This window comes from Lynx rufus, unplaced genomic scaffold (assembly GCF_022079265.1).
Source record: "Lynx rufus isolate CCGP_SWC_20201006 ecotype Redwood Valley unplaced genomic scaffold, mLynRuf1.p SCAF_16, whole genome shotgun sequence".
Classification (NCBI taxonomy): domain Eukaryota; kingdom Metazoa; phylum Chordata; class Mammalia; order Carnivora; family Felidae; genus Lynx; species Lynx rufus.
Window position 1 is genome coordinate 44,089,727 of NW_025814830.1, and position 25,130 is coordinate 44,114,856.

Consider the following 25,130-nt stretch of genomic DNA (forward strand, 5'->3'; position numbering starts at 1 on the left):
AGTCTCTGGAGACCTTAACAGTAATGAGACTTCTATATATTGAGTCACTTCTATAAGTGTGACTACTAAAGCTAGGCTTATAATACTATGTATTGATTGCATTTATTTTATTGAGTTTCATTTATATAGTTTTCACCATTCATTCATATTAAAATGAATGTCTGTTTCAACTTTCCTTTTCATTCTTTCTGCCTCAGAAATGTCTGCTCACTTCACTATTCCTCATCTTTCTAAATAAGACCTATAACAAAACACATTTTCACCCATTTCACTATATTCACTTACATTTATCTCTAATATATTTCAGTACCACTTCACTAAGTCTCATGTGTTTAAAAAAAAGTTTCTTTTTTAAAATGTTTGTTTGTTTATTTAGAGCACAAGCAGGGGAAGGGCAGAGAGAGAGAGGGTGAGAGAGACCCCTAAGCAGGCTCCATGCTGTCAGGGCAGAGCCTGACACAGGGCTGGATCTCAACACAGGGTTCGATCTCTCTAACCTTGAGATCATGACCTGAGTGGAAATCACGAGTCAGAGAGAAGCTTAACTGTTTGGGCCACCCAGGCAGCCCTGAGAATTCATCTTCTATCAAAGCAAAAGGAAGAACTGGGTAGAGCTGTCCCTAGAGCCTAAGCAAGATGAAAAGAAGCAACATGGTAACTAAGTAAGCATTCTGCAGGTGAATAAAATGAAGGGAGGATTTAAATGAGTATAGCAGGTGTAAAACAGATGAGAGACTGCAAGAAAAAAAATCCAGACAAGAAAACACCAAGGGATGTAGGAAAGGTTGCCTGCAATTGCTTTGAGTTACAGAGGAAATTAATAAGAACATGGATTCAATAAGACAAGAGGAAAAAAACAAAACAAAAACCTCATTTCAGTGATGAAATTTAACAAACCAAAAAATGAATGGGAGGTCAAGAAAAGAAAGACTAATGCAACACTCATTTCCAGTTGATCATGGAATAAATTCTACAAACTTATCAGGAAAAGAAAGTATAAATGTCCTTTGAGGATAAAGGCTGTGTGAGACAATTTAAAACTTGCTCAAACTTGGCACTTATAAGCCCTCTTAAAAATAAATTCTTAAGGGGCGCTTGGGTGGCTCAGTTGGTTAAGCGGCGACCTCGGCTCAGGTCATGATCTCGCGGTCCATTAGTTCGAGCCCCATGTCGGGCTCTGTGCTGACAACTCAGAGCCTGGAGCCTGTTTCAGATTCTGTGTCTCCCTCTCTCTGACCCTCCCCCGTTCATGCTCTGTCTCCCTCTGTCTCAAAAATAAATAAACGTTAAAAAAAAATTAAAAAAAAATTCTTAAAACCATGGTAAAAAATGATTTAAGTGGAGAAACAATGGTAAAAGGACTCTAGATGAATCAACTTAGGTATGATGACACCAAGGAATAAGTTGCCTTCTATTGACATGGGAAACTGTGGGTAGAGGGGGTCTTTGGGACTAAAACTCAATTTCAGTTCAGTTTGAGATACCTTGTGAGGCATCCCAATGGAGACGTTGAGTAGGCAGTATTATATAAGAGACTAGATGTTGAAAGAGAGGTTTGGGATAAAGATATACATTTGGGAATCACAGATGTAGAGATGACATTTAAGGCTTGAGATTGGGTGAGATCATTCAGGGAATGAATGTAGAGAATGGGGTCAAGGAATGAGCCTTGGCTTACCCCAATATTAAGAATCATGGAGAAAGGAGAAACAAGCAAATAAGGAGAAGACAGCTCAGTGATGTAGGAAGTAAACTAGAAGAGAGTGAGATCTGGAAAGCCAATGAAAGGGTAGGTATCCATGAGAAGTAGGTGAGTAGCTGTGTCAAATGCTACTTGTTGAAAGATTAAAGTAAAATGAGACTTGAGAATTGTCATTTGCCTTTATCATGGGGTGACTTGGCAAGAGCTGTTTCAGTGAAGTTGTATAGTTCAGAGCCTGATTGGAGGGGGGCTTTAAAAACAATTTTCAAGAACTTTTGCTGTGAATGGGACACAGAAAAGGGGTGGTAGTTGGCTAGGATGATGGGTCAAGATAATGTTTTCTAAACATGGAACTGGATGTAGTGAATAAAGGGGAAGTGGGGATGATTTCTAATTATATTGGGGCAATTGACTGGCTGGCTCTAGCCTCAGTAGTGAGCTCTGGGTTGGTGAAGTAAATTGAGATTCATCAACTTATTTAAGATTACCTGTAAATTATTTAATAATTAGGCAGAGGTATTGGATTCTACAAAGAAGCCTAAGGAAGAATGACCATAGGAGGAAAAGGAGGAGAATGACCATAGGAGGAGATCATGTTGGCACCAAAGTCATGAGAAGAGAATGTTTCAAGAAGGAAAATCACCAGGTTAAATAATGCCAGGGATTCAGTAAAGATAAGGGCAAAAAATTCTAGGTTAGATGTAGCAACAAAAGGAGGTTATTGGGGGTCTTTCAATGAGAGACTCAGGGGTGTAATGAAGGAGAAACACATTTTTCATGAGTTGAAAACTTACTGGGAGATGATGAAGTGGAAACCTTGAGGACACAACTCTTTTAACAAATCTGGAACAACTCTTTTAAGAAAGGAGGTAGGAGAGAGATAGGGAAATTATTGGAAGAAGATACAGGTTTCAGAAACTTAGTTTCAAGATGGTGGGGACATGCATGCCTGAATGTTGAAGGAGAGTTTCTCAGGGGGGAGGGGGAGAAGCTCCTCTGTGTCTTTGGGATGAAATTGAGGAGAGGGAGACACAGAAAGGAGAGTGATAAATACAGGAGATAGGGAGAGAGAGAGAGGAAGAGGGAGAAGAGGAAAGAGAAGTTGGGGGTGGGGGAGAGTGAGAGACAGAGACAGAGAATTGATGGAATCAGTTTCCCTGAGAAGGCAGAAAAACCTGGGACACAGAGAACAGAAGGGACTGGTCTTAGACACCTATTCTATTATGACAGGAAGGATAAGAGAGTAGGATAGATACAGATGAATCAGTGGTGAGTGGCAGAATTCTGAAGGAGTTCTCTTTCATGACTTTTATTTCCTTTGTGAAGGAGGAGGTTAGGTCATCTCCTGATAATGCATGAAAGGACAATAGGGTAGGAAATATGAGAGTGGAAGAAGTTTAAAATAGCCTCTGGGAAATAAAAAGAGACTTGTTATTTGGAAACACAGAAAAGGGAGTGTGAAGAAGAATGGAAGAAAGTTATTTATTCCCCTTTCTCCTTTGTCTACTGAACCCAAGAAATGGACCTCTTTTCTTTTTAACATGTTGAGTGTTCAAAATGGATGTTCAAGGAGAATGTGGGTAAGTTGGGCTTGAATTCCTCTTAAAGGTCTCTTAAAGGTCATTTTCAACCAACTCCTCTTGTCCTGTCTGGTCTCATCTTTGCAGCCAGTTTTTTCTCGAGCCTATCTTAATTCCTTGGCTTGGAAATATGAGGGGATATTGATCTAACTCCAACAAGCACTGTGGAAACATTGGGATCAGGACCCTGGAATTTGGGTTGAGGCCAAGAAGATGTTCAGTGAAGCAAGTAGACATGTAGGAGGGTCTGTTTTTCATCTTCTACAGCAAGGCCACAAGCTTTGGTCCATGGGCCATATCTAGCCTTTTTCTGTAATACAGTTTTATTGCAACATGGCCATGTCTCCATTTGCTTTTTAGCTACAACGTCAGAGTGGAGTGGTTGTGACAGAGGCCTTCTGGACCACAAACTGAAAATATATACTATCTGGTCCTTCTACAGAAAATATTTGTCAGTCTGTGTCCTGGAGGAAAGATGGGAAGGTTTCTGAGGAAGTATAACCTGGAGAAAAATCTCAACTCTGAGTCTGTTTCCTTTTCTGCAAAATAAGGACACCATTCATTAAATCGTTCTTTCATTTAACAAACATTTATTGATTGCTTACTATGTGCCAGAAGCTGGGAGTGCAGATCAATAAGATCCAGTCTTGTCCTTTCAAAGCCCAGAGCAGAGATAGATGGGTAAACAAATAGTTGGGATAGCAAGAGATAAATGCTGTGTGTGTGCCACAGGGAGGTGTCTCACCTAGCCTGGATGGGGCTGGGAAGGCTTCACAGAAAAATAAAAGAGGAGGGGGACTCATCAGCGTGTAGGATTGCTGTGGTATGAAACCAGTCAGGGATTATTGCAGCATGAGTAAAGATCAATGAGAGTCAAGGAGGGGACTTCTAGGAGCACCAAGTTAGAATGGGGAAGTGATGGGAGATCGAGACAGAGCAGTGAGAGGTGGAAGGAGAATCAGGAAAGTGTCAGGAATATTATTGGGACACATAGGAAACCTTCCATCACCCTGCTCTTGACACAGCTCCCTACCTGACCATTGCCCTTCCTGTGGAGCTCAGATGTGGTTTCCCAACTGTCTAAACAGAGCACTGTGGCCAGCCACTATCGCTCAGTTGGAGTTTGTCCCTGAGATGAAACCCACTGCGGATCTTATGGTACACACGAGCAATCTGTTAACCACAAAACGTACCCAAGATGTAATCTGGTGTTAATGACATTAAAATGTAATAATAGGATAATATGTGTATTTCAACCCAGATATCAGAATTTGGAATATATTTTGGTAATGTAAACCTAACACAAAACATAACCCATTTGTAATAGATTCATTATACTCTTTTCGAATTGAATCTGAGAAGCATAATCATTCCTGAAAATCATGCATACGTGTGATTTAGCTGAACAGATGGGTTTCTAAAGTGCATTGAGTGGATTTAGAAATGAGGCCAATGGTTTCTTTTTTATGTTTAAAATTTTTAGGAAATATTTCAAACATTCAGAAAAGTGAAGAGAATAGTATAACACCCATGTAGCCACTACCTAGATTTTAAAGATGCCAAGATCTTGCCATAGCTTCAGAGTTTAGTAAAAAGAATAAAAACTTTACAGATACCCTTCATACCCATTTTGTGCTTCTTTCCCATCTCCTCTTGCTTCCCAGAAGTTGCCAGTCTCTGGAAGTTAGTGTGTTTTTATCATCTGTGCTTTTATATTTTGACTGTTTGTATCAATAAACATGAAACAGAATTGTTTCATGTGTTTTCAAACATTACATAAATGGTAGGCAACGCAAAACTGTTCTGCAGCCTCCCTTTATCTTTCCGCATTATGTTTTTGAAACACATCCATGTTGGTTCATGTGTTCATTCATTTTACAGCCAGTCTTCTTTCTGTTCTTTGAAACCGGCCCAAATTGTTGAAAACAGAAAGCACATACATCTGACAGCTTCTCAATGACAGCTATGAAATAACTTGGTCTCAAGTGTCTTCTCTTTTTTCCCTTTCTTCTCCTTGGTCTCCCCACCCCCCTCCTTTTCCTCTCCTCCTCTATTAAGGGTTTGGAATATAAGAAGAAACAGCAAAAGGAGAACCTTGCAAGGAGAGTCTGAATTTAGCACCCCATCTTCCAGAAAAGAACAGACATTGTTCAGGAGCAACTAACATCTATCAGATGTTGGCTGAGTGAGAGAGCCTGTGCTAAGTGTTTTACATTAGTTTGGTAATCCTCACCGTGACCCTTGCAGGTGTTGCTTGCCCAAGGCCGTGTAGCCAGTGGGTGGATATTCTAACCCAGGTACTCCAAAGTCAGAGATGTTGTGCCTAACGGTTCAAGATGAGAAGCCATATTGATCCCAAGGAGGGACAGTGCTAGGTTAGCTGTTGACAGTAAAGAGTCCCCCAGGGCTAGTGCTTTAACAACTTTTGGTATTGATTCCACTTCTGAATTAAGTATCATAATCGTTGTTAATAAACAATAATAAAGCAGGTACTTAAGAATCCACAGGGTTGAATGTTACTTTAGTTTTCTTCTCTTTTAAATACTTATTTTTGAGAGAGAGAGAGGAAGACAGAGCACAAGTGGGGGAGGGGCAGAGAGAGAGGGAGACACAGAATCCCAAGCAGGCTCCAGGCTCTGAGCTGTCAGCACAGAGCCCCACACAGGGCTCAAACTCGTGAACTACGAGATCACGACCTGAGCTGAATTTCGACGCCTTACAGACTGAGCCACCTAGGCACCCCTGAACGTTCCTTTAGTTTTCTTACCTGAACTTCAGCCACCCGTTGATTTCCAACTCCCTCCTGGATATTTCTGCTTGACTAGTCCACTATCATCCCTAACTCTATTTAAACCAAACTTAGTCATTTTTTCCCCTCTTAACCATTTCCTATAGCAGCAGATTCTGGCACCTTAGTCTGGCTTCCATGGTCCTCTATATTCTGGCTCTTCACTACTTGCTATGGATTGAATTGTGTCCCCACAAAATTCACATGTTAAAACTCTAGCCCCCAATGTGATGGTATTTGGAGATGCAGCCTTTGCCATTGGGAGGTAATTAAGTTTAGATGAGCTCATGAGGGTGGGGTCCTCGTGATAGGGTTAGTGTCCTCCTTATAAGAAGAGACCAGAGTGCTTGCTCTCTCTTCCTGCCATGTGGGCACACAGTGAGAAAGTGGCTATCTGCAATCCAGGAAGAGAGTCCTCAACAGGAACCAAATCATCCAGCACTTTAATCTTGGACTTCCCAGCTTCTAGAGCTGGGGGAAATAAGTTTCTGTTCTTTTTTTTTTTTTTTTTTCAAGTGTTTGTTCTTTAAGTCACCCCGTCTAATAGTATTTTCTTATAGCAGCCTGACCTGAGACACTACCTATATAGCATTTCAGTCTTAACTTTCCATCCCTTTTGTCCATTTTCCCTTCTTCTTGTCTGTCTTCTCACGCACATTATTTTTCATAAGTTTGACTGGCATTCCCTGTACCCAAATAACAGCAACCTTTTAACACAAAAATTAGAGTCTCTTTCCCCCATCTTTTCCCTGCTATGTCTCCCATCTTTAGACTTCTACAACCCTTAATCTGTACCATACAATAGAGCACTTAGTCATATAGTGTTATTTATTTTTAAACATCTTGTGTCTGCAATGAAATGATTAAGCCTTCGAGGGTAGGCCACGTTTTGTGTTCTAGTCCATATGCCAGTGTTTACCAACCTTTTTTTTTTTTAAACTGTGCCCATCTCACAGTAATATATATTGTTTCTTAAACCCTTAAGAATTTTTTTTTTTTTTTTTTTGGGACAGAGAGAGACAGAGCATGAACGGGGGAGGGGCAGAGAGAGAGGGAGACACAGAATCGGAAACAGGCTCCAGGCTCTGAGTCATCAGCCCAGAGCCTGACGCGGGGCTCGAACTCACGGACCGCGAGATCGTGACCTGGCTGAAGTCGGACGCTTAACCGACTGCGCCACCCAGGCGCCCCTTAAGAATTTTTTAAAAAGTCATTTTGGTCATTTTTACATGAAGAAAATAAAGAAATGATTTTAAGTAAATAAGTATTTTAGGTCAGCATATTATTAATGATTGTATTATGAATATTAAAGTTCATCTAAAACATAAAACACATTTTTACTTTTCCCCCTTTTGTAATTCAATCGAGTTACTACTCAATTGAGTAGACTCAATCTGTTAACTTTAACTATGTAAGGAAACGAATGAATTGCTAAAAAATAAGTTTTGAGAAAGACATTTCATTCTGCATCGTAGTCCTGAATGTTTATTAAAATGCAGAATGAGGTTTAACTACATATTACAACACCAAAAATAGACAAAAACTGCTTTCATAAGCTGATGTTTACAATTTTGCGTTTATGCCTAAAAATTAATTGATTTGTTTTAATAATCTTGTTTAGTTCCTAAACAGTAAGAAAGAAGAGATTTCAGGCTATTTTCAAGCACTTTCCCACAAATACCACAATGTAGATGCTCTACTTGATAGTTGAATAGACAAATTGCTTTTAACTTTTACTATGTTTTCTCTTTTTAACATTGTATTTCAACAGCTTAAGGTGCTGTGTGAGAATTTTGATCAGAATGCAATCTAAAGACCTAGTGAAGATAATCATGAGGGAAATTGGAGCAATTATGATCAGGTTTATAACCTTTGCTGACTTGTAGAATTTCAGTGTCAGTGTTCCCTTCCTTGGTTTGCTGCCTTTATTTTACTTACTTACTTACTTACTTACTTACTTATTTATTTATTTATTTATTTATTTATTTATTTATGAGAGACAGAGACAGAATGCGAGTGGGTTAGGGGCAGAGAGAGAGGGAGACACAGAATCTGAAGCAGGCTCCAGGCTCTGAGCTGTCAGCACAGAGCCTGACATGGGGCTCGAACTCACTAGCTGTGAGATCATGACCTGAGCCAAAGTCGGACCCTCAACCAACTGAGCCACCCAGGCACCCCTTTATTTTACTTTTTTAAATGTTTATTTATTTTGAGAGAGAGAAAGAGAGCATGAGCAGGGGAGGGGCAGGGAGAGAGGGAGACAGAGAATCCCAAGCAGCCTCCACGCTGTCACTATGGAGCCAGATGCAGGGATCGAATCCACACACTGTGACCTGAGCCAAAATCAAGAGTCGAACGTTTAACCAACTTAGCCACCCAGGTGCCCTGGTGTGCTGCCAGTAAACAATGGTCCATTCCAGGTGGCAAGAAGAGATTGAACTGGAACACTCTGTGGCAAAGAATAGGAACACTTTAAGATCGTGTAATGGTCAAAACCAAGCCTGAATGGTGTTCACCAAATCAGATACGTGGATCAAATGACTGAACCATAAGAACATTGGCCTGGTTGCTGCCAGATCCAGTGCTGTTCACTTAAAGCTCATTCAGAGCTTCTGTTTCCTGTACTAATGGGAAATACTAGATACTCTTGCATGTATTTTTTTAGTAAGAAGAGGTGCCATTCCTACCTTTTATGATGTGAATCTCTGTTTATTTCTCCCACTGTTTTACTATGAAAAAAATTTCACCAGAGGAAAGCTGAAGGAATTAGTGCACAGCCATGCGTCCACCATCTAGATTCTACAGTTGTGAACATCATACTATACTCACTTCACCACCAATCCATCCCTCTGTTTACGATCCATCTTGTGTGTGGTGCACTTCAAAGTAAGATGTCAGTACACTTCTTTCTAAACACTTCAGCATGCATGTGGGTAACTACAGTTCAATATTTGTTTATGGCTTTTTTTTAAGGTAACATTTATGTGTAGTGAAATCCTCAAATCTTAATTATACCATTTGATAAATTTTGACAGGTGCATGTACTACCCTAAACCTTCTTATCAAGCTATAGAACATTTCCATCATCTCAGACAACTCCCTCTGGGAATTTGGAACCATGATTTATACACTGTCACCTCACAGAATCTGTCTGAAGATGTAATTACAGACTCAGCAAGTTGATTGGTGATAAATGACCACAGAAGCAGTTTAGTTTCCGTTTGCTTTGGCAGAGAAGTATAATCAGAGCAGAGGATGGGGAGCTGGTTGTTTTAATTCTTGTATGCTACTTGTATTCTCATTGTCATGCCAGTTGAGTATAAAGAATGCTCAGGAATTGGAAAGAATAACTAATTGTAGCTAGCTTCCACTCAGATAAATACATATATATGTATGTATGTATTTAAAAGTTGCAGGGCTTGGTTAATTTCCTTGAGTTTTTTAAAGTTTCAGATGCCAATTTCATCCATTTATAACATTTAATCTTTTCCAAAAATTTTTGCAAACCCTCCTGCTTTTAGGATAAAATAAATGAAACTCATCATTTATATATATATATATTTTTTAATGCTTATTTTTGAGAGAGAGAGTATGAGCTGGGGAGAGAGAGAGAGAGGGAGAGAGAGAAGCAGGGACACAGGGCTCAATCCCATGAACTGTGAGATAATGACCTGAGCCAAAATCAAGAGTGACTTAAAAGTGCTTAACTGACTGAGCAATCCAGGTGCCCTAAAACTGATCATTTTTAATAAAATCACTGGCCTCATATAAACATTTCTGGCCATGGATGTGGACAATAAAGTTGTTTTTAAATTACTGGATGCAATTTCTAGGAATTCTCTGCAGAACAGATTGGCCTTGGAGTTAGGCACATCTAGCTCCAAACCCTGACTCTGCTACTTGCTGACTCTATGATCTTTAGCAAATTGCTTAATCACTTTGGTCCTTGATTTCTCTGTTTATAAAAGGGGGACAATACACATATCTACTTCATGGAGTTGTTGAGAGGATTAAAGGATTAAAAAGGGGGAAGTTTTCAGTGCTTAGCGCTGAACTCAACAAATGTTAATTTATGTACTCAACAAATGTTAATTTAATTAATTAATTTTTAAAATATAATTTATTGACAAATTGGCTTCCATACAACACCAAGTGCTCATCCCAACAAGTGCCCTCCTCAATGCTCATCTAATGTTGTGATTATTTTAGTAAAGTTCAATATGTTTTGTTGTTTGGAATATTCCTGATAATATTTATAAACCTCAGGGAACATAGTAATTGTATTTAAGAGACCATATATCCTTCATCTAGTATCTAGTCCCATAAAAGAACAATATCCACAGATCTTCATTTTTAATTAATGTTTGTTAAGAATCAGATGTAAAAAAGCAACCACTTCCCACCAATAGGTAAAATGACAAAGACTCACAACAGCAAAAGTTGGTGAGGATGTGAAGTAACCAGAATTCTTTGTTGTTGTTTAGTTTTTATTTCATAATCATAAACTTAACTCTGCAATCGAACTTGATGTAGGGGAGGATAAGAAAAATATGTGAACCATAGAACTGCCCCAAGGAACACAAAGATTATGGGATATTTTGAGGAGATGAGGTGAAGGGGTGCTCTCCTAAGCTACAGAAGGAATGAGCTGGCGGTTAAGATATGACACAAGTCAAATTTATTAGATTTGTCCACATCAGCAATGTTGATTCTCTTTTTTTTTTATTATTTTTTTTTAACATTTATTTATTATTGAGAGACAGACACAGAATGTGAGCAGGGGAGGGGTAGAGAGAGGGGCAGACATAGAATCTGAAGTAGGCTCCAGGCTCTGAGATGTCAGCACAGAGCCTGATGCAGGGCTCGAACTCATAAACTGCAAGATCATGACCTGAGCCGAAGTCGGTCGCTTAACCAACTGAGCCACCCAGGCACCCCGGCAGTGTTGATTTTCTTGCTGGTTTTGCCATTCCTGGATCCAAGATGTTCCACATAGCTTCCACAATAGTCATGCCCTGTTTCTCCTTGCCAAAGACCACACGCTTGCTATCCAATCACTCAGATTTGGCAGTGTAGATGAAACACTGGGAACCATTTGTGTTGGGTCCAACATTTGCCAAGGGCAAGATGCCAGGATCGATATGCTTCAGGATGAAATTCTCATCAAATTTCTCCCCATAGATGGACTTGCTGCCAGTGCCATTATGGTATTAAGGCACCACCATGGCACATAAATCCCAGAATAATACTGTCCAAGCAGAAAACTTTATAACCAAATCCTTTCTCCCCAGTGCTCAGAGCATGAAAGTTTTCTGCTGTCTTTGGAGCTTTGTCTGCCAACAGCTCAGTGGGGATGCAGCCCAAGGGCTCACCATCCATGGCAACGTCCAAGAACAATGTGGGTTGACCACGGCTGGACCGTGTCTGTAAGGCCCAGAATTCTTAGGTATTGTAGGTAGGGATGCAAAATCGTTCAAGCACTCTGGGCAAATTTTTTGGAGGTTTCTTCAAAGTTACACATAGATATGCTTCCATGATTCTCAAAATGACATTAATGCTGAGCTGAGAAACCCTGATCTACTCTATGACCCAGCCATTCATTCCATGCCTAGGTATTCACCTAAAAGTAAAGAAAACATACACTTACAAAAATGTCTTGTACTAGAATATTCGTAGCAGGTTTATTCACAATAGCCTCAATCTGGAAACAGAACTCAAATGTCCATCAATAAGAGAAAAGATAACTAAATTGTGGTTTATCCATACAATGGCATACTACTTAGCAATAAAAAGGAATGAACTACAGATACATAAAACAACATGGGTGAATATTGACAGGGTTCAGAACATGCTGCCCCAAAATATGTTGATTGCCATATTAAGTATTTTAAGCTGAAGGAATTTGAGAAATGGCAGGTGTAGGAAGGACTCTCTGACCTTGCCCTGAAGCAGCTCACAAGATCCTCATGGAAGATATGCCCTCCCTATACCTGGAGGAAAGGAGTATTCTTATTTCTGAAGTTGGAAGGACTCCAAGAGGAATCTGGATGAACATGCCTTGCCTAAATTTCCCCCAGTGTACTACTCTTAGCTCATACTCATTTGTCACATTTCCCCACAACTTTCCACTCCTCATCAAACTTAGTATGAAAACACTGAGTTTTAATGGTTTCTTCAGATCTTCATTTCCTTGTGGAGGCTCCTGGTCACATAAAATGTTAGTAAATTCACATGCTTTTCTCTTGTTAATATATCTTTTGTTACAGAGCCCCAGCAGAGAACCTAGAAGGGTAGAAGGAAAACATTTTTTGTCCCCTAATTTCATATATATATATATATATATATATATATATATATATATATGTATATATATATAACATATATAGAGTGATATATTTTGGATACAGGTCCTTTGTCATATGTATATATTGTAAATATCTTCTCCCACTCTGTATGTTGTCTTTTCACTCCCAATGATATCTTACGGTGAATAGATATTCTTAATTTTAGTATGGTTCAGTTTATATAATTTTCCTTTATGATTAGTGCTTTTTCTGACTTGTATACTTTTGTCTACTTCATGGTCACAAAGCTGTTTTCTTATGTTTTCTGCTAAAATAATTGTTTGACTTTTTAATTTTTTTAAGTTTATTTTTTATCTATTTTGAGAGAGAGAGTGCGTGCACGCGTGCATGGGGGAGGGGCTCGAGCCACTTGAATCGGGGAGGGAGGATCCCAAGCAGGTTCTGTGCTGTCAGTGCAGATCCCAACATGGGGCTTGATTACGTGAACCATGAGAGCATGACCTGAGCCAAAATAAAGAGTGGGCACTTAACTGACTGAGCCACCCAGGCGCCCTGAGAGTTTTTTGACTTTTAAAATATAGATTGGCATCCCAAATGAAATGTATTTTTATAATGTAAGAATCCAAATAAAATTTTTCCATATGAATATCCAAATGTCCTAGACTCATTTTTTGAAAAGACAATTTTCTTTTTTTTTTTTTTTTTAATTTTAATTTTTATTTTATTTTATTTTATTTTATTTTATTTTTTTATATATGAAGTTTATTGACAAATTGGTTTCCATACAACACCCAGTGCTCATCCCAAAAGGTGCCCTCCTCAATACCCATCACCCACCCGCCCCTCCCTCCCACCCCCCATCAACCCTCAGTTTGTTCTCAGTTTTTAACAGTCTCTTATGCTTTGGCTCTCTCCCACTCTAACGTCTTTTTTTTTTTTTTTTCCTTCCCCTCCCCCATGGGTTCCTGTTAAGTTTCTCAGGATCCACATAAGAGTGAAACCATATGGTATCTGGAAAAGACAATTTTCTTTATTGATGGACATCCAGGAGGAATTAGAAAATAGTGTGTGTGTGTGTGTGTGTGTGTGTGTATATATATATATATTTTTTTTTTTTTTACATAATTTACATGAATGGCTCAAACTTTACACACAGCTCTATATTCTATTTTTATGCAATAGTGTTGCCACACATAACCATATTATTGGCTGAATGGTATCCCATTATATGGATGTATCACAAATAATTTTTTTAAATGTTTTATTTATTTATTTTTGAGAGAGAGACAGAGTGCGAGCGGGGGAGGGTCAGAGAGAGAAGGAGACACAGAATTCGAAGCAGGCTCCAGGCTCCAGGCTCAGTGCTGTCAGCGCCCCAGTGGGGGGGCTCGAACTCACAACAGTGAGATTATGACCTGAGCCAAAGTTGGACGCTTAACCGACTCAACCACCCAGGCACCCCTGTATCACAAAGAATTTAATTAATTCCCTTAAGGTCAACATTTAGAGTTTTTGTTATTGTTGATATTAAGGAGATGAATATTTTGTCCAAAGTGAGGGCTGGTTATGTTGCGTTTCCTAAGGATAAATTTCTTGGAGTGGGAATTGCCCAGCTGGGGTGCAAGGCCATTTTAAAGTTTGCCATCTGTAAAGTTTATGCCAATGTTTACCCCATGCACAACCGGTATATAAACCGGTTTCTCCTTATTCTCACCAATAGTGGCCATTATGAATCTTTTTAATCTTTGCTAAATCAGGTGAAAATGAAACTTATTTTCATTTCCATGTCTTTCTTTTATAATAGGCTAAAAAGTTTTGTACATCCTTAGTCGCTATTTTACTGGTTTTAGATGGTCTGTTTGAATTTTTGTCTAATTTTCCTTTGAGATTGTTTTTTCCTTTCTGGTTTATAAACATATATATGTTATAACAGAGTATTACGTCGCAGTTGGCCTAGTTTGGCTTTTAACCTCATATTGTCTTTCGAGTCTGTTTTAACTCAGCCAGTGTACTAGGAACCAACTTCTGCCTAATAACTTTGGAAAACCTTCCCGACTCAGGGTCCGGGTGGGCGGAGCCGGAGTGTCTCGGACGGGTTTGCCCCGCCCACATCTCCACCGAAGGGGCGGGGCCAAAGGACGCCCCGCCTCCTCGAGCGGTTTCCGTTGCCATAGACGCCTTTTCTCCTCCGGACTTGGCGAGAAAAGAAACCTATAGAGAGCCTGGGCCCGGGCACTGCTAGAGCTGCCGGCGTACGTAACGTTGACGCGTGACGCTAGCCCCACTCGGCTGTGAAGCGCGTGCGCAGTGCGTCTCTCAGGGCTCTCGGGCCGTCGTCGGCCGGCGACGCGCGGCGGCGCGGCCTGGAGGTGGGTTCCGGGTCCTGGTGTCGAGAGGGCGGGTCCGGGCTTCCTTCCTTGTCTTCTGGCGCACCACCTGCCTTCGCTGCGGCGGGGGGCGCCGTATACCCTACGAGCGACCGTTCCGGGAAGCAGCTCCGGGAGCGGAAGTGGAGGATGGTTTCCTGGAGTGGGGAGAGTGAGTGAAGCGCTGCCTCTCTAGAGTCGGGGAGCCAAGGTGGGCGTAAGCGAAGGAGTAAGACCCGGCTTCCGAGCCCGGGTCTTCCTTCGACTTTCCAGAGGATGAGGCAGGGCCTGGGACTGAGGTTCTTCCACGTCAGGAGGGCTCGGGCCGCTTGAATATAGCTTGAATATAGTCCCATCAGGTGAAACGAGATCTTGGCTGCCCCTGGCCCAAAGTAAAGCGCTAGATACACTCTATTATTTTCACGGTTGCTGGGAAGAGGAGTTGCCAGAAACAGTTGTAAAACTACTTTGTAAGCGTTAATTGAAGAGAGCCTGTTGATAAGATCTTGTGGGGTTTGTGTCAGGCAGGTATTTTCCTTTGTGGCTTCGGGCGGGGCGGGGCGGGGCGGGGGGGCGGGCATGACTTTCTACTCGAATATGTAAATTAAGAATGGTAATACTGACCCTCAGCAGAACTATGATGGCAGAAAGTTCTAAGCAGTGCTTAATGGAAGGGCCAGAGGAACACATACTGGAAACTTTTTTCCTGTAGTCTGTAAACCACGTGTTTTGTTTGTTTTTAAGTTTTTGCTCATGCATTGAAGTGCTGAACTTATGACTCATATTCGGAACCTAGAGGAGAGCTGTTTGTGCTAAGTATAATATACGTTTGTTTATTAGATACTCACAGAGGGTTTACTGTGTACCTTAAGCACTGTTCTAACCTCGGGGTGATACATGAGTCACCAAAACAAAAGATCCTTGCCCTGTGGAGCTTAGATTCTAGTTTGGGGAAGACAGTAATAAACAATAGCAGATTTAATGTTAGAAAGAAAAGAGTGTCACGGAAAGAAAAAAAGTACAGCAAGATCCTTACCTTTACCATTGTTAGTGCAAGATGCAATTAGGATGTCAGGGTAGGTCTCATAGAAAAATTACACTTGATTAAATACTTGAAGGAGGTGAGGGAGTTAGCTATGCAGGTACTCTGAAGAAAGAGCATTCCAGGCAGAGGGATTGACCAGTGCAAAGGATTTGCAGGTTGCAGTGTGCCTCGTGTTTCAGTGAACAGAAAGTTTATGTGGTTGGAGCAGAATGAATTGGAGGGATAGTAGACAATCAGGTTAGAGATAGGTTGGGGCTGGAAGGCAGAAATCTTCAAGAGCATTGTAGACTACTGTAAGGACTGTGGCATTTATTTGGGAGCCAAAGGAGGCAAAGATAGAAGAGACCAGTTAGAAGGCTATGGCAGTAAACCAGCAGAGAGTTGACACTGTCTACAATCAGGAAGCTGGTATCTGGAGGTGGGTGAGAAGTGGTTGGATTCTGGGAATTTGATAGGAGGAAACAAAGTTCGGGTTATAGACCTGAAAATTCAGTATTTACATATATACATATTTTTCAAGTTCTATGTGTGTGTGTGTGTGTGTGTGTGTGTGTGTGTGTATTCAAGATAAGTATTTTATATATAAATATATAAGACATAATCTTGATTTGCGTACCACTGGTGTAGTCAGGAGGAACAATGGAATGTTTGAATCACTTTAGTTTTTCTCATGTGAAAGTATTATGTATTATCTTAGGCAACATTTCAGAGCTTCCTTATGCCATTAATTAATATGTGAAGTAAATGACTGAAGTCAGACTTTTTCCAAAGTAGAATATAGTTGCAGTCTAAACATGGTTGTAGTTTCCAGTAAGCACAGTGTAAATTAAGATAGAATAACTTGTAATAAACTTTCATTTGCTTTCATTTAGGATTTTAGTGAATGTATCAATGCCCCATTTTTGCCTTCTTTCAGAAATTTGTCTGAATACAGCGTCTAACAGTGAAAAAAAAGCTTTGAGAAAAAGATATTGATGGACACATGTGACTGTTAGCTGTAATTTACATGTATGGCAAATATACTGTGGCAAACATGACTAAGAAGATACTTGTTACTTCAAGAAGCTTACAAGCTAGTAGAATAGACAGGATTGTAAATAATTTAAACAAAATATAAAAGAACTGCCAAAAGAACAGTACACAGTAAATGCTAATAGAATACAGTCTTCTGGATATTATTGTATTTATTGTGGCATTAGCTCATCTTTATTTCCCATTTTAATCATCAAATGTTGACTTTTTGTGGGACAATGGTTGTGAATTTTTTGTTTGACAAATTTAGATTCTTTTTGAATATGCTGGGAAATGTGGAACTTATGAACTAAAACACCTATTGATTAACATTGAGCTGACAAGTACTATGTAATACTCATAGCTCTCTCTGCTGGAATTTATGACTTTACCCAACACTATGCCATCAGGCCATGTATCTTTCTCTTATATCTCTTTCCTTCTCCATTGGACAAGTGTTTTTGGTTTCTTAGTGTTAGACCACAAGATGTAGGGTGACTATTTGTAATTTGTATATTCATTGCGAATATTTCTTCAATTTAAAGATCTTCTATTGAAGTGTGTTACTTTTCTTGTTTTTTTTTTAAGATTATTTTGAGCGAGAGACAAAGCGTGAGTGAGGAGGGACAAAGAGAGAGGGAGAGAGAAAATCCCAAGCAGGCTCTGCCCTGTCAGTTCAGAGCCTGATGTGGGGCTCAAACTCATGAACCATGAGATCGTGACCTGAGCCAAAGTCGGATGCTTAACTGACTGAGCCACCCAGGCGCCCCAAAGTGTGTTACATGGCAAGAAGAAATATAGTCGAAGTATGGAGCTGTCTGACCAGATGAGACAAGAATCTAGTTTATGGACATGCCAGGTTGAACTATAGTTCACTTTCAGCATTGAACTGAATAGAGACTGACCAGTCAAGTACACCACAGTCAACAAGCAGTATGATGATGAGTGTTAGTAGGTGGCTTATGAAAGTGATTTGGCACCACCAAAGTGCATGTTTTAGCAAGAGTGTGAGATCTGGATGAAGGATGTATTTGACAGTCCTTATAGGTAAATAAATGTGTGGTGGCAGAGACGTCTGGTAGCAATATTAGTACTGGGTTTAGGTGTAGAATCTTCTCCTGGAAGGAGGTGAGATTCAGAAGGAACTCAAAAACTGGAAGTCTTGGGGCACCTGTGTGGTGCAGTTGGTTAAGCATTCAACTCTTGAGCTTGGCTCAGGTCATGATCTCACAGTTTGTGAGTTTGAGCCCCATATTTGGCTCTGTGCTGATGGCATGGAGCCTGCTTGGGATTCTGTCTCTCCTTCTCTCTGCCTCTCCTCAGCTTGTGTGCATGTTCTCTCTCTATCTCTCTGTCTCTCAAATAAATAAAAACTTAAACAAAAAAAAAAGAGCTAAAAGTTGCTTGTTAAAGCTTGATCAAAGGTCGTGTTCAGGGCTGAATCTTAGTCTGAGAGTGTGTTTGGGGCCATGTGGGTAGAGGAAAACTTTGGGAGGAGCTAGATGGATTAATATGGCAATATGAGCTGCCATCACTGATGATTATTCTTCGGTATATGCTTTTTATATGCTAGCATGTTCTATCCTTATCTAAAAAAAATGATACCCTAAATAAGAAACAGACTCAAAGATGTAATTTTCCCAAGGCTACTTTGTAGCTCTAAGTTGCAGAGTTGGAAATTGAGCTCAGATCTGTTGGGTATGAAAGCCTTTACTTTTTCTTTATTCCAAATTGTCTCATTATGTAACAGCATGTGCTGACATTAGCTTTCCCATTTTATGTAGTTTGTCATGAGTGTGATCCGATTTGCTGTGGATGAGATTTCACTCTCTAATAAATTTGATTCATTTAATTGTGTGTTTTCTTTTTCTAGATTTTAATTTAATTTGAAAATGAGTAAGTGCAGAAAACCACCCCTGGGTTCAAGTCCTGAGACATTCAGCCCAGATGTTGTTGCTGACATTTTTGAACTCTTTGCCAAGAACTTTTCTTATGGCAAGCCACTTAATAACGAGTGGCAATTACCAGATCCCGGTGAGATTTTCACTTGTGACCACATGGAATTTAATGCATTGCTTGATTTGAAGAACTCCCTAAATGAAGTAAAAAACCTACTGAGTGACAAGAAATTGGATGAGTGGCATGAACACACTGCTTTTACCAATAAAGCTGGAAAAATAATTTCTCATGTGAAAAAATCTGTCAACGCTGAACTTTGTACTCAAGCGTGGTGTAAGTTTCATGAAATTTTGTGCAGCTTTCCACTTATTCCACAGGAAGCTTTTCAGAATGGAAAACTGAATTCCCTACACCTTTGTGAAGCTCCTGGAGCTTTTATAGCTAGTCTCAATCACTACTTAAAATCCCATCGGTTCCCCTGTGATTGGAGTTGGGTAGCTAATACTTTGAATCCATACCATGAAGCAAATGACAATCTTATGATGATTATGGATGACCGACTTATAGCAAATACCTTGCATTGGTGGTACTTTGGTCCAGATAACACCGGTGATATCATGAACTTGAAATATCTGACTGGACTTCAGAATTTCATAAGCAACATGGCTACCATTCACTTGATCACTGCAGATGGGAGTTTTGATTGCCAAGGAAACCCAGGTGAACAAGAAGCTTTAGTCTCTTCTTTGCATTACTGTGAAGTTGTCACTGCTCTGATGACCCTTGGAAATGGTGGCTCTTTTGTTCTGAAGATGTTTACTTTGTTTGAACATTGTTCCATAAACCTGATGTACCTGCTAAACTGTTCTTTTGACCAAGTCCATGTTTTCAAACCTGCTACTAGCAAGGCAGGAAACTCAGAAGTCTATGTGGTATGTCTCCGTTATAAGGGAAGAGAGGCAATCCATCCTCTGTTATCTAAGATGGTGCTGAACTTTGGGACTGAAATGACCCAGAAAGCTCTCTTTCCCCATCATGTGATTCCCGAATCTTTTCTTAAAAGGCATGAAGAATGTTGTATGTTCTTTCATAAATACCAGCTAGAGACTATTTCTGAGAACATTCGTCTGTTTCAGTGCATGGGAAAAGGGGAACAAACAAAACTAAATACTTTAAGGGACTGTGCTGTTCAATATTTTATGGAAAAGTTTCAGTTGAAGCCTCTTTCCAGAAATAATTGGCTAGTGAAAAAATCTAGTATTGGTTGTAGTACAAATACAAAACGGTTTGGGCAGAGGAACAGATATTTTAAAACCTATAATGAAAGGAAAATGCTGGAAACCCTTTCATGGAAAGATAAGGTGGCCAAAGGATACTTTAATAGTTGGGCGGAAGAACATGCTGTGTATCATTCTGGGCAGAGTTCTCTCTTAGAAGGGACAGCTTCCAGTCTTGAGTGTCACTTATGGCATATTTTAGAGGGAAAGAAACTGCCAAAGGTAAAGTGTTCTCCTTTCTGTGATGGTGAAATTTTAAAGGCTCTTAATGAAGCAATTGAAAAGTCATTAGGAGGAGCCTTGAATTTGGATTCCAAGTTCTGGCCCAAACAGCAGGATTATTGTTCTTGTCATATTTTTACTGAAGAACTGATATTTACTGAGTTGTTTAGCCTTACCAAGTGCCTTCAGGATGAGGAGGTCGTAGAACCCAGCAACCGAATAAAGTGCCTGCTTGTGGGCTTTCCAACCCTCAGTGACATCAAAACGCATATACCGTTGGAAGTTCAGTTCTTGGAACCAGCGGAACTCATGACTTGCAGCTGTTCGTTGCTTCATGATGGAGACCCAATTTATCAGCAGCTGTTTTTGGACTGCTTTCTACGTGCGTTGCAGCAGCTTCAGACAGGAGATGCTATGATTTTGCCTGTACTTTCTTGTTTTACGAGATTTATGGCTGGTTTGATTTTTGTACTCCACAATTGTTTTAGATTCATCACATTTTCTTGTCCCACTTCCTCTGAGCCCCTGAAGACCTGTGCAGTCCTGCTGTGTGTGGGTTACCAGGACCTTCCGAATCCAGTTTTCCAGTATCTGCAGAATGTGAATGACTTGTTGAGCTCTTTGCTGAATTCTGATGCACCCCAGCAGGTTTTACAGTTTGTGCCAATGGAGGTGCTCCTTAAGGGGGCACTGCTTGATTTTTTGTGGGATTTGAATGCTGCCATTGCTAAAAGGCATTTGCATGTGATTATTCAAGGAGAGAGAGAAGAAATCATCAGCAGCCTTCAGCTATGAAATTGAAACTTTCTGAGATTTAACTTTATGACTTCTTACAGTTTCCATTGTTATTGTAGTCTTTTGCTGTTAATTTAAAACCTTTCATTTGAGGGAAAGGCCAACTTTTGCATCATTGAAAGTCTCATTATTTCTGGAAAACCACCAGCTAGTTCTGATCTCATATATATGCCCATAGGCATAGAGTTTTCCATGTGGTGCAGTCTATGCAGTGATGAAACTCAACCTCCGACGTGAGATGTGTGTGGGTGGATGGGGTGGACACACCCATACTTATTTAAGCAGTTTTGTTGGTCGTACTTATCTGTTTAAGATTTGCACCCATGTGCCTTCATTCAAATTAGATTTTTTCCCAACTGATTTCCTCAGTGGATAATGCTGTTAATAAATTGATAGACGTCTTTGATGAAAGGAGGTGAAAACCTCAGCTGCACCGGTTTCCTTTACTCCTGACCACGTCACTTATGGATTCGGGGAACTCCTTTTGCCAGATGCTGAATATGTGCCATTCCTTGCCTTTAGGCCACTGACCCAATTTACTGGTGTGGTTTAAATGAAGCTAGTGTGCTGTTTTATAAATATTTCACTAACCACAGCCATCCAGCTAGTCCATCCAGGACAACTTCAAACCAAAGATCATGTTTAAAACAATGAAAAATCACTGTGGCTAATACACACATGTATCACGAAAAGCTTCATTTAGCAATCGTAGTAATTTTTTTTTTTTAATTTTTTTTTTTCAACGTTTATTTATTTTTGGGACAGAGAGAGACAGAGCATGAACGGGGGAGGGGCAGAGAGAGAGGGAGACACAGAATCAGAAACAGGCTCCAGGCTCTGAGCCATCAGCCCAGAGCCCGACGCGGGGCTCGAACTCCCGGACCGCGAGATCGTGACCTGGCTGAAGTCGGACGCTTAACCGACTGCACCACCCAGGCGCCCCAATAATTTTTAACTTCCAGGAAATAATCTGTGAACTAAAGGATTTTTTTAGATTGCAAAATAGTGTGTAAGGTCTCATATTGGAGATGTATGAATGTGATGAACGTAGTGAACCCTAAAGAAAAATTTTAACACTTCTATAATGATGATTCAACATTTCAAAATTTTTGATTTTATTTCTTTTTTCAGTATGAAAGTAGCACTTTATTAAAAGATTAACCGTAAGATGGTTATTTTATCAGTTATGTCTGATTGCTTTTAAATTATATGTATTCGACCACGTAAATGAGCTTTTCTGGCAAACTGTATTAAGCAAATCTTCATTACTTTGAAATTACACAAAGTGGAGAGTGTACTCTCACATGTGCATTTTAGACATTTGTGTTATATAAAAACTAGGTGTATTCTCTCATGTATTTGGTTGATAAATATTAATCTGAATTTTTAGAATGTTCTTTGCTATTTTGAGCTACATTATAGATTCATGAATAAAGTCATTAGCAGAGAGATTTTGTGTTCGTCTTTTTTAAAGAGAATCATGGGGGAAGTTAAAAATATAACTTGGAAACATTTTTTTTTTAAGGAAGGTTTGAATGGGAGTTAATGTTCTTTCATTTCCTCTGATATGTATTCATTAAAATTTAATTCTTAATATTGTAATATTTATGGAATTTCTACTTCGGGAAAGAAACTGAATACTTAGGGAGGAGAAGGGGGTAGATTGAGTTCTTGCCAAAGGGGGTACGGAGGCCTGGAGGGAGATTTCCAAAAGAATTGTAATTTCTTATTGGTGGGTGACTTTATGGAAACGGTTCCAGTTGTATAATGATAAAAATCTGACAGAAAATTGGTTACTAGGAGAGAATTAAAAATCACTCTTGGAAAACCATTTTGTGCTTAATAGTCTTTATGCCTTGGTTGGTTTGGTCTAATATAATGACACAGTTTATTTTTGTTTTTTTTTTTAACCAGTTCGTTTGAATGAAGTTGAAAGCCTAGGTACAGGTTCTGGTATTAAAACTTTGTTTTAAGCGTCTCAAATAAGTACTGAATGCTTAGTTGTTGTTGTTGTGTGTGTGTGTGTATTTTGTTTTGCTTTTTTAAACACTAATCACTGTCGGGATGTATAGCATACTGGTGTTTATTAGAATATATTTTGGTATTTAACTTGGCTCTTGGAATCAGTTGCTGTTCATCTGATTGGTTGGATTCAGATTTGCTCTATATAGGTGAGATAGGAGTTGAAGGTTCAAACTGAACTTGATGTGGCTGACAGGTACCAATGATTTAGAGGAATTTCTCTTTGAGAAAAAGGGGAGGAAAAATGCTGTCCAAAAAATGAATGACAAGAAGACAGTAAGGTGAGGGATGGTTTGTATATCAAGGTAGTTACTGTTCTTTAAAAAAAAAAAATTTTTTTTTATAGATCTAAACAGCCAGAAAATTTAAACTTCACAAAATGTGTTTCCTAAAAGACTTAGATCAGAAAGAGGTCTTATAAATGTAATTTCTTCAGTATTAATTTTTGTCCTCCCTAAGAAAAAAGTCAGTTTTATATTCTAGTGAGGGCTTTTATATATTATCCTAATATTACTTAAATATTTAAATGCATTGAAAATATATTTTCTGGAATAAATTAAAAATCTGAATTTGTATACTTTATTTTGTTTAAAAATATTTGTATTAAAGGCGCGCCTGGGTGGCTCAGTTGGTTGGGCATCAGACTTGAGCACAGGTCATGATCTCATGGCTTGTGAGTTTGAGCCCCGCTTTGAGCTCTGTGCTGACAGTTCAAAGCCTGGAGCCCGCTTCAGGTTCTGTGTGTCCCTGTCTGCCCCTCCCCTGGTCATGCTCTGTCTCTGTCTCTCAAAAATAAATAAACATTGAAAAAAATTAAAATTTGTATTCAAATTTTTTCTACTCCAAAGATCTTGGAGTGGAATGAGAGAAGCAAGTTTAAAATATTAGGGAGAGGTGAAAAAAAATGTTGATTGATGCTTTTGTTGTTATACTTGTTTTTTTTTTTATTTTTAATTTTAGCTTTTTTTTTTTAATGTTTTATTTTTGAGGGAGCACAAGTTGGGGAGGGTCAGAGAGTGAGGGACAGAGCGGACGCTCAACCAACTGAACTACCCAGGCACCCCTTGTTGTTTTACATATTTTTGATGAGAATATACCAGATATTTAAAAATATGTAGGCCTTATTTTTCATTTGCACTTGAGGTCATTATAATTATATTGCTGTGGCGGGCAAATGAAATCAGTTAATCCCTTACATTTTCACATTTTTAGAAATGAAAATGTTTATAAACCCAACCAAAATCTTTTTTCTTTGTTTAAATACTTTTCCATATTTAAATTGATTTGAAAACAAAAGGGTAACACTGATATTTAGTGTATTTTTCCTTTCTAAGGTGAAAGTAAGAAATAGCACATTTTTATATTTTAAAGAATGTTTATTTATTTTGTGTGAGTGAGAGAGCCCAAGTAGGGGAGGGGCAGAGAGAGGGAGACAGAATCCCGAGCAGGATCTGCATTGCCAGCTCTGAGCTAGACATGTGGCTTAAATCTATGAGCTGAGTTTCAGTTTTTAAAATTGTTTTAAACAATAAATGGTTATCATTTTTTATAAAAGCCTTACATACTTACAAAGATTTTAAAGCATAAGAGGTTTTTTTTGTTAATTTTTATGTTCTAAAAAGTAAGAACATTTATTAAACTGGTATAATTAGGCCTTATTTAAATGTCCTTAGTTATCTGTTTAATACATTTTGAACACAACTTAGACTTAATGTAAAAATATTATCTTCTGTTAAAATGATGAAAAATTATTATACATAGATGTGCAAGGCCTGGCAGAAAATTTGTTTACTGAATAGTTACTATTGAGACTAGAGACTCTATTATTATTTGATAATAGGTCACCCCAACTTTTTCCTTTTTTTTCTTTTTTTTTTTTTTTTTTTTTACTGGATTAAAACCCTTCAGGTTGATCTTAGGAGCAGAACTAACCATAAAACAAACCTTTCAGTATTCCCTAATGAATTTCTATTTGGATGGTAAACATTTTTTAGAGCTGGCCTAATGGCCATGTAGCAAGTAAACTAAAAGCTTGATACAACATATAGTAAGTCATGATATGTAGGTATGTTTTAGGGCATGTAATTAAAGCAATAATCCTGGACATTTATAATGAGT

General features: G+C 39.1%; 1 protein-coding gene and 1 pseudogene across 3 annotated transcripts; one reads left to right on the forward strand and one right to left on the reverse strand.

The window, feature by feature from the left end:
* Nucleotides 1–14,102, reverse strand: part of LOC124510766 (peptidyl-prolyl cis-trans isomerase A-like) — a 57,686-nt pseudogene extending 43,584 nt beyond the window's left edge.
* Nucleotides 14,103–14,674: 572 nt separating this feature from the next.
* Nucleotides 14,675–21,775, forward strand: CMTR2 (cap methyltransferase 2). 3 transcript variants are annotated; one of them, XM_047078727.1, is made up of 2 exons: nt 14,675–14,744; nt 18,671–21,775. In XM_047078727.1, exon 2 carries the CDS (start codon nt 18,690–18,692, stop codon nt 20,988–20,990), a length of 2,301 nt encoding a protein of 766 aa, XP_046934683.1. In that variant the 5' UTR covers nt 14,675–14,744; nt 18,671–18,689; the 3' UTR covers nt 20,991–21,775. The 3 variants fall into 3 exon arrangements, with proteins under 3 accessions (XP_046934683.1, XP_046934682.1, XP_046934685.1); XM_047078726.1 differs by lacking the exon at nt 14,675–14,744 and adding an exon at nt 14,782–14,952; XM_047078729.1 differs by lacking the exon at nt 14,675–14,744 and adding an exon at nt 14,782–14,913.
* The last annotated feature ends 3,355 nt before the right edge of the window (nt 21,776–25,130 follow it).

Coding starts and splice junctions, on each gene's coding strand:
- CMTR2 (XM_047078727.1), top strand. CDS start 18,690: ATGAGTAAGTGCAGAAAACCACCCCTGGGTTCAAGTCCTGAGACATTC.